This window comes from Zeugodacus cucurbitae, chromosome 2, assembly GCF_028554725.1.
Source record: "Zeugodacus cucurbitae isolate PBARC_wt_2022May chromosome 2, idZeuCucr1.2, whole genome shotgun sequence".
In the NCBI taxonomy this organism is placed as follows: Eukaryota; Metazoa; Arthropoda; class Insecta; order Diptera; family Tephritidae; genus Zeugodacus; species Zeugodacus cucurbitae.
In genome coordinates this window covers 10825664-10835865 of record NC_071667.1, presented here as the reverse complement: position 1 = coordinate 10835865, position 10202 = coordinate 10825664, and the positions used below count along the sequence as shown (strand labels likewise).

The 10202-nt window shown below is 35.6% G+C and overlaps 1 protein-coding gene and 1 long non-coding RNA gene across 2 annotated transcripts; both read right to left on the bottom strand.

Moving 5' to 3' along the window:
• Positions 1-428: 428 nt before the first annotated feature.
• LOC128924158 (uncharacterized) lies at positions 429-2735 on the bottom strand. Its single transcript, XR_008472851.1, has 3 exons — positions 2633-2735; positions 2499-2564; positions 429-2436 (listed from the first exon to the last, which is right to left on the bottom strand). It is a non-coding gene; the product is annotated as an uncharacterized LOC128924158 (long non-coding RNA).
• Positions 2736-3929: 1194 nt separating this feature from the next.
• LOC105212334 (uncharacterized) lies at positions 3930-4715 on the bottom strand. Its single transcript, XM_054225244.1, has 2 exons — positions 4130-4715; positions 3930-4070 (listed from the first exon to the last, which is right to left on the bottom strand). Exons 1-2 carry the CDS (start codon positions 4289-4291, stop codon positions 4068-4070), a joined length of 165 nt encoding a protein of 54 aa, XP_054081219.1. The 5' UTR covers positions 4292-4715; the 3' UTR covers positions 3930-4067.
• Positions 4716-10202: the final 5487 nt, after the last annotated feature.

The following is a 10202-nucleotide window of genomic DNA, read 5'->3' as shown; positions in this document are numbered from 1 at the left end:
TTAAGAATCCCATTCAAAAGTTATTTGGGATTACATTAATGAAACGATCGCGATTTATATTGATCTAAGGCCGCACATATTTCGATAAGTCTACTAGCATCGTCTGGAAACAGCAGCGTAGTGTCGAAGCTGAAACTGTTTTCGCGCCTATCCTAACGGATTTGTACGAAGGTTTATCTTAGCCTTAGTTGAATGAGCTAATGTATCCGGTATAGCAATGGCACTTATTCACCCAATTTTATTCTTTAATGGTAGTTCGGGTTGTTGGAGTTGTTGGTACGTACTTTTGGTCAATTACTTCTGACGAGTACAAATTTGTCTTTGCACATATTCCAACCGTAATACGTTGATGTTGTGTATTTCAACATTCATCAATCATGATTGAATTTTTTTTATTATTGATTATATTTTGATAATTTTTATAGTGACTTCGACATCTTTGGGTGCTATGATATGTCATTGGTACCCACATGACTCCATAGAAAATCAATAAAGCAAATCAACAATTGGAAATTGCTTATTGGCAACAGGACATTTTATTCAACAAATGCGAAGAGAACAAAAATAATGACAAAATTATATAAAATTATAAAATAATTTAAGGAAAATTAAAAAAACTGTGAATATAAGGGTGTTCATTAATGGTTGACTGAAAAACTTATTAGCAATATTCTCAAACTATAACTGTAACTGAGATTTTAATATGTATTCCCTACATAGAATTAGATCACTTATAGCGTTGCTTAATAGATGGACTCATTTTGCTTAAAAATAAAAAATTAACAAGTAAGGAAAGGCCAAGTTCGGGAGCAACCGAACATTTTATACTCTCGCAATTTATTGAAGAATCTTACAAACATACAAAATTTACCCATAAATTCGGCCTAAAGTTTAATAGAATTACGAAAATAGTCATATAAGAATACTATATGAGGGCTGAGGTAATTCTTTCATTTTCACGAGCAGGGTACACTATATCCAAGACTATACGCTCACTTAATTTTGCTAAATATCTCACATATTATCCAATATATATATGCGGAATAAATCCCACCGTATTTTTGAAAAACCTATAATTAGGCAGATGGGAGCTAGGAGATGTTTTGACCCAATTTTAATAACTTTTTTTTAACAGAACACTATTAGAAGAAAACAATTTCCTCTGAATAACATTAAATTATCTGAGAGATTTACCCAAATTTTCGGTTAAAATTTACATTTAGGCGCTGAGTTCCACATGTTCGATATCTGGGGCCTTGAAAAGGTATAGTCCGTTCTCGACAATTTTTTCACAAGTGAAGGCAGAGATGATATGTACTATTTGTGTAAAGTTTTATTCCACTATCTTCATTGGTTCATTATGTATACATGATAAAGTGAAGGAATCAGATGGAATTCAAAATTGAGTTATACGGTAAGTAGTCGTGGTTGTGAACCGATTTCGCCCATTTTTTATCCGTGTTATCAGGGTGTAAAGAAAATGTTATATACCGAATTTCATTGAAATCTGTTATATACCGAATTTCATTGAAATCTGTTATATACCGAATTTCATTGAAATCTGTGGAATAGTTCCTGAGATATGGTTTTTGACCCATAAGTGAGCGATGCCACGCCCATTTTTCATTTTGTAAAAAAATCTGAGTACAGCTTCCTTCTACTATTATTTCTGTGGAATTTTGTGTTTCTGTCGTTTTTCGTTAGTGAGTTAACCCATTTTTAGTAATTTTCAACCTAACCTTTGTATGGGAAGTGGGCGTGGTTATAATACGATTTCAACAAATTTCGTGGTGTGTGGTGGGGTACGTAAGAGAACCGACTGCAGAAAGTTTTGTTTATATAGCATTATTGGTTTGCGAGTTATATTTAAATAACCGATTTGTGGGCGGAGCCACGCCCACTTCCCCAAAAAACCTACACCCAAATATGCCCCTTCCTAGTGCGATCCCTTATTCCAAATTTTACTTTTATAACTTTATTTATGGCGTAGTTATGACACTTTGTGTGTTTTCGGTTTTCGCCATTTGGTGGGTGTGGCATTGGTCCGATTTCGCCCAAGCAACCCTCTCACTGCCCCAAGGAATATGTATTCCAAGTTTCATTAAGATATCTAAATTTTTACCAAGTTACAGCTTGCACAGGCGGACAGACGGACAGACGGACGGACGGACAGACATCCGGATTTCAAATCTACTCGTCACCCTGATCACTTCGGTATATATGACTCTATATCTAACTTGTTTAGTTTTAGGTGTTACAAACAACCGTTATGTGAACAAAACTATTATACTCTCGTAGCAACTTTGTTGCGAGAGTATAAAAGTGTCCTATCTGATCTGATGAGTTCTTAATCCAAGCGTTCCAGTTTTATATCGTTTGTGATACTCCGTCCATAAGTTCTTGGTCTCTTCAGACATACATATTTGCCAATATGTGCTAAAAATTTATCTGCTTTAGCTATGGGTACACCGATTTCTATCTAAGCCAAGAGTTCTTACCCTTTTATTCACAGTTTCAGCTGTTTTAGAGCTCATTTCACTTTTTAGAAGGCGACGCATAGAAATCTAAAAATGAGAGAACTATATGGAAGAGGATAGTAGCAGAACAAAATTTAGAAAAATCAAAAACCTACCAATAAATATGACGGATTTACAGTTGCGTGAAAAAATGGACAATCCCGAAAGTGTTTCTTCTGTTATGCTATTATAGGTGTTCTAAAAATAACACCTAAAGCAGAATCTAGTAGCTCCCCAAATAGGATCGAAAATGAATACGAAATATTGTCAATTGAAGTAGTGAGTAAAAATAATTGTTTTTCCATTTCTTTTTTGAATTACATAGAATCGGTTTGTATAAGTCGAATCTTCATGTATTGCTTTAGTGCAAAGGTTTTACAAGTCTACCAAATATTTTTATAATCTTATATCTTGGGTAATTGATTATGGGAATTTGATATTTTCAGAAATTTTACAAATACTTTCATGCGAGACAATATTCGAATACTTTATTTATAATTCTTTCATACACCAATATATGCATAAATACACTTAGATAATTTTACTTATTACAACATCAAGATTTTTAATTAAGAAAGAATATTATTTTTGAACATCAATTTTATACCGTGCGTTGATTTAAATTTTTCTCTCCAATATCTTATGTTCATACCTTTCCTTTAACTAATTTTCGTAGTTCACTTTTCAATATCTATTTATTTCTCTTCTTTAAATATCCTCTCTCGTTTTTAAAACGGTTTTTTAGCTTCGCTTTTTGTTTACTTCCGACCTAAAGCATTTTCGAGTCGCATAATAACTCTCGCAGCGGAGATCTTTTGTCGTCTCAAAATAATAAACTCGCCCACAAAAGTTACCAACGCTATAATCCAACCCACGCCCAGGACATGAAATGCGAATGTAAAATGTGCCAAACTCAAAGGCACTTCAGTCAAGCCAGTTTCGATGCTTGGTTGAAGTTTCCCCTCAGACGGCACCTGGGCCAGCCAATGATCGACAAATCCTAATTCTTGCACTTCAAGGCTAAGTAATTTTATCATCTCTCTGAAAGGCGATTGCTTTTGCAGCGCGAAAACTGGAAGCAAACTGGGCGTACACAATTCTTCCGTGGCCATACGAAACACCGGGTTTCCTAAATGCTTTTGTCGCTTCTTATACCATAACCACTTGTATGTATCCATTAAATATGCAAACGAGGTACTCCCATTCGTGCGTTCAATTGCTGCAATGCTCTTCCCAATATCATATATACGCGGTACTAGTGAAGACGGTAAAAGCTTAGCGTCGAAATAAAGCTTTATATCGAAGTCTGTTGCCATTATCCTCAAACCGGTTTTCAGGAAATCTTCGGGGGTGCGCACCGCAGGCATGCGAACTCGTGTACTAAACAGCGAGGTCAAACTACCCACATAAACGCTCACGATTACAACAAAAAGCACTCCGAAATAAAACAGAAATAGACCTCTTGTCACACTTCTATTACCGGGTAGAAGAATGGGTTGTGCAAGAAACAGTTGCAACACGGACAACCCGTGTAGTACGAGATCACGCCTATTACTGTGATTGCAATTAATGACGATTTTCAATAAAGCGATTACAAGAAAGGTAAAACCCACCGCTTGCCATGTGGAAATTTCGAAAGCGTACAAGAGATACCAACTCAACGGTATGTCATGCTCAATGGGTAGCAACAAGCAAGTCTTTGTTTGGAACATCGGATAACTAGCCTCCATGGTAGCATGCATTACATCGGCACGTAAGACTAGATTGGCGGTCATATCGATTGCTCGCTTCGTCGTCTCATTCAACGGATAAACTGAAATTGTGGATGTGCCATTAATACGTTTCAAAAAGACGGATAGCAATTGTCTTGTAAGACCACCGATTTCTGTGCGATTGTTCGTCTATGGGCGAAATAAAATAAAGTTGAATTATTTCGATGTCTGTACTCTAAAGCTAAGCACATATTGGAGAGTGTACCGAAAAAGAATAAAGAAAAGATACAGCGAGCGCAAATAAGTGTGGGACAATAATACCAGAGCTAAAATCCTGATCCAAAGCGAAGTTTGACAAATCTGGCACCAATAACTGCTCTTCATAGGAACAACATAGATTGACGAGGAGCTTTTCGTAAGCCACTGCGTCTGTGAATCTCTGGCTTCAGCGACAGTACAAAAACATATTGGAAATTCGAACTTGCAAAAGTAATTCTGATTCGAATTGTGTTTGAGTAAGCTCCAGTAGCTTACTGAATATACATATGTACTTGACTCATCCATTTTTTGTAATCTCCGATATTCCGTTCTACTCTCTAATCACCACGCTACAGTTCGCTCACAGTATGTGCTCAGCTGAAGAATATATTGGATGTACTCACCACTTGTTTGTAAGCTATCGGCGGATCTTCGAAGAGACTAAAACGAAAATTATAACCGAACAGATTCCGATATTTTGACCAGACAAAACCGCTAAAATTCCTTGGCTCCACAGCGATTATCTGCACTTTGGGGTAAGGTAGATACGTACGTACCATCATTGTGTAATTCTCACGAAACAACACAACCGTGTTGAGCATATTCTGTTGTCTAAAATAGTTGAAGAAGTTCAACTGTACATTCATCGGTGGCACAGCTAGACTTACAAATATCATCGGTATAAAGGGACGCTTGCGTAAAGTCTTTGAGACTAACATCCAAGTACGCTGCTTGTCGAGCCTTTCCATGAACACCAAAGCGATGCTTCTGATATTTATAAAATTCTGTACATTTAATGTTTCCACATTATTCACAATAATCTGCGGTATACGGAAATGATGCTGCAGTTCACGTTCTACACCGTCGCTGGAGAATGTATTTGCTTGAAAGATTATAATGCCATCCAAGGGTTTCACACTATTCCTATATGCCACAAAATCAATGACGAGACTATAGTTGTTCACTAATGTGGCGAGACATATTAGAAACTTGCAGTGTTGCATTCTGCGCGGTCGAATGTTGTAGACTAACTGAGTCTGAAAGTCTAACGTTACTCTTAATCAGTCCGTTTTATATGCCGACAGGTTGAATTAAAACATCGATTATGTATGCTTAGTTGGGATGCGTATTTGATTGTCTTGCGATTGTAATCGAATGGTAAATATTGTCGGTAAACATTTGTGGAATGTATGGTCACTATTTTTAAATGCAACGCATTCATGGGTTAGGTATGAATGCCTAGAGGATTTCACAAAAAATTATTTTATAGGAACTCATAGTGCAAGTAAGTGACATAAGTTGAGGAAAGATCAACCGGAACTCTTTCGAACTAGTTTGAGACCACTGTGTAGTAGGTTGAGGATAGGACTACACAATATCGGAACGATATTGAAACTCTCTCTCCGCCATTTTAATTTTTTTATAGTACTTGGAGAAGTTCCATGCATATTTCAATTGTAAATGATACAAAATAGTCTATAGAGACTTAATTACTATATTAAGCTGGTGTTTTGAGGTTAAGAATTCATAAACTAGATCTCTTTTGAGCTTCTCTCAATAATTAGGAACTCGCGATTGTTTTTTCATCATCCACATATAGCCTTTAGGTAACCTAATAATGCTTTTCATTTCAGTATACTCTCGCAACAAAGTTGCTAAAGAGTGTGTGAGTGTGCGAAAAGAGTTAGATATGGGGTTATATATATATAAATGATCAGCATGACGAGTTTAGTTGAAATCCGGATGTCTGTCCGTCTTGATCCGAGAACTTGAGTAAAAATTGAGAAATATTAATGAAACTTGGGACACATATTCCTTAGCACTTTGTGGAGGTTGGTATTGAAAATGGGCGAAATCGGCCAATTGCCACGCCCACAAAATGGCGAAAACCGAAAATACATAAAGTGCCATAACTAAGCCATAAATAAAGTTATGAAAGTCAAATTTCGTACAAAGGATCGCACTAGGAAGGGGCATATCCGGATGTAATTTGTTTTGGGAAGTGGGCGTGGCTCCTCATCCAAAAAGGTTTTTTGTACATATCTTGTAAACCACTAAAGCTATATAAACTAAACTCGCCACAGTCGTTTCTTTTAGGTACTACCTTATACAGTCCAAAAATGGAGGAAATCGGAAAATAACCACGCCCCCCTCCCATGCAAAAGTTATGTTTAAAACCACTAAGAATGCTTTAATTCAGCAAGGCAAAACACCAGAAACTTTAAATTTCATCATAAAGAAGGTACAGAAGGGCTACATTCAAAAAAGGGCGTGGCTCCGCCCACTTATGGGTCAAAAACCATATCTCCGAAACTACTCGACCAATTTCAGTGAAATTTGTGAAAGTTTTTAATATTTTCCTTGCATGCCAATGATATGTTGTGAAAATAGTTCAATGGAGTTTATACCATACTAGCAGACCGCTCCGGCTTCGCACGGGTTTAAAGAAACATTTCAAAAGTTATAAGTTTTTACACACTTATAAACAATTGTTTTAAACTAAAATATCTCTCGTTGAACATTTTTATATAAATTCAAAAGCTGAATATTACTTGGTGTCTTCATTTTTTTGTCCACAAAGCGAAAAATATTCACATCGTAATACGGTTGATGTGCTGTATTTCAACATCCATCTTTCATGCTTATTTTTTTATATTCGACTGTCACTCGCGTGACTCCATAGAAAGTCAACAAATCAAGTCAACTCACTTATTGACAGGAGTGCATTTTGTTCAACAAAAGTGAGGAAACCAAGATTAACAAATATATATATAATAATTATAACAAGTAAGGAAAGGCTAAGTTCGGGTGCGACCGAACATTTTATACTCCCGCAATTTATTGATGCAATTTTATTAAGATAACACACAATTTGACCCATATATTCGGCATAAAGTCCAATAGAATAACGAAAATCATCATGTATGGTGTATGAGGGTTGATGTAATTCCTAAAGAGATTTCACTCATTTTCCCCACCAAGCTACTCTATATACAAGACTATATGCTCACTTAATTTTGCTAAGATCTCTCACATATTAACTGAAATATGCGAAATAAAGCCCGCAATAATTAGGTATGCGGGAGCTAGGGGAAGTTCTGATCCGATTTTAATAATTTTTGGAACAGAAACACGCAATTGGGAAAAAAAATTTCTCTAAATTAAATTAAAATATCTGAAAGATTTGCCGTTATTTTCGGGTAAATATTACCCTTAGGCACTGAGTTTTCATGTAGATATCCGGGGCCTTGAAAAGTTATAGTCCGATTTCGAAAATGTTTTCCATACGTTAAGCCACAGTACAGTATTTGCGTTAAGTTTTATTCCGCTATCTTCATCGGTTCCTTATGTATATATTTTAAAGTGAACGAGTCAGATGGAATTCAAAATGGAGTTATATGGAAAGTTGGCGTGTTTGTGAACCGATTTCATCCATTTTCCACACGAGTCATCAGGGTGTCAAGAAAATATAATATGCCGAATTTCATTGAAATCGGTCGAGATATGGTTTTTGACCCATAAATGGGCGATGCCACGCCCATTTTCCATTTTGTAAAAAAATCTGAGTGCAGCTTATTTCTGCTATATCTTCTGTAAAATTTAGTATTTCTGATGTTTTTCGTTAGTGAGTTAACGCACTGTAATTTTCAACCAAACCTTTGTATGGGAGGTGGGCGTGGTTATTATCCCATTTCAACAATTCTTATGTTGTGTGGTGGGGTACGTAAGAGAACCGACTGCAAAAAGTTTAGTTTATATAGCTTTATTGGTTTGCAAGATATATACAAAAAACAGATTTGATGGCGGAGCCACGCCCACTTAAAAAAATTTACATCCAAATGTACCCCTCCCGAATGCGATCCTTTGTACCAAATTTTACTTTCATAACTTTATTTATGGCTTAGTTATGACACTTTACGTGTTTTCGGTTTTCGCCATTTTGTGGGCGTGTAAGTCGTTTTTGCCCATCTTCGAAAGCAGGACCCTCAGAGTGCCAAAGAATATGTGTGCCAAGTTTCATTAAGATATCTCAATTTTTACTCAAGTTATCGCTAGCTCGGGCAGACATCCGGATTTCAACTACACTCGTCATCCTGATCATTTATATATATATAACCCCATATCTAACTCTTTTATTTCTGGGTGATACAAACAACCGTTATGTGAACAAAACTATAATACTCTGTGCAACATGTTGCGAGAGTATAAAAACACTGTATCCATTATAAAAAACGTAGGTCCAAGTAAATTATAAGGTAATACGAAGAGTAAATAAAAAGATTAATTGCCTTTTCATTGCTTTTTCACGAAACTGTTCTCGTTCATTGTTTTAAGTGACGCTGTAAGAGATTCCGACTTCGATGAAATCAAAGAACGATTTTATAGTTCAAACTGGAGCATAAGGAATATCTTAAATTTTTAAAAATCTTCGTAGAAAGAAGCGAATTAAAGCACGAGCCAGTGATGATTCAGTGCATTTCGAAATAGTGCTAAGAGTAGAGAAAGCTTATAGACTTTGCCACTACAATAATTAACTATTTTTATTAATAGTTGAGTATAGATAAATATTATAGAAATACTGTAACATTATGTTAAAGTGTAAATACCAAAGTATCCAGCTATTTCCGATTGCATTATACTGACAGTGAAAATCGTTGAAGTCAGCTTGAAGCTTTTGCCTAAAGGGTGTATTTAAGAACTTAAGCTTATTAAGAAAACATATATTGAGAAATACATAGATGCAGCCATAGATATATAGATGTATATACATTACTACAAACTTGATTATTTCACCTTTTTTGTTTAAATATTTTCCCCTTTTTGATTGAGTTTGAGCGAGCACAAAATAAATCAATCAGTTCAACATAATCACTGACAGCTCCAACAGTTCCATTGAGTGCGCAGCCGTCATTTGCTTTCGCCATTTATTTATCTTGTTTTATGTCTTGGCTATGGCGATGGTTGGGTGCCATATCAATGTCCGATCTCGCTTAGACCACATTGTTTGCGCCTAATATAGTCTTTTTTCATTCACAAAATATTGAGTTATGTGCAACCAAATGAAGAAATAAGAGAATATACATATGTATGTATGTATGCCAGTATGGAATACTACTTTGCATGATGGATATGGGTTTAAGACCGGAAATAAGCATTCTCAGCGCGTGTGTCTATTGAGTGGCAATAATTGAAAGGCACATAAAAGGCAATAACCGTTAACTGAAAATTTGGAAAAATTTTTAAAATAAAATATTTCGAAAATTTATACTGACTTCCGTCGCATAGCACTTCATATTATTAAAGAATTTGATGAAAAGGTATACCCTAGGTATTGAGTCATTATAAATTTTTTTGCGTTTTCAAATACATACATACATCCATACCTAGAAAATTGATTGAACCTAATGGTTCATTTATATAATATCGGAGCAAATGATCTTCAGTAATATGACAATGGATCAATTTATGTATCTACATAAGATCATTGTTAGCATTTTAACGAATCTAATCACAATTCAAAAGTAATCTTTCGCAGGGAGTCCCTGGAGTAATGATATGAGAGAAGTTACAAAACTAAGTACCGACACGGGTACTACTCCGATGTAGAGTTAGAGTATGAGATCCTTTTCTATGACTTCGCAATTTTATTTGAAGCATATATGATCCAATTTGGAGTACTCTGTTCTATATGAGCCAATTTTTTCATACAGACTTG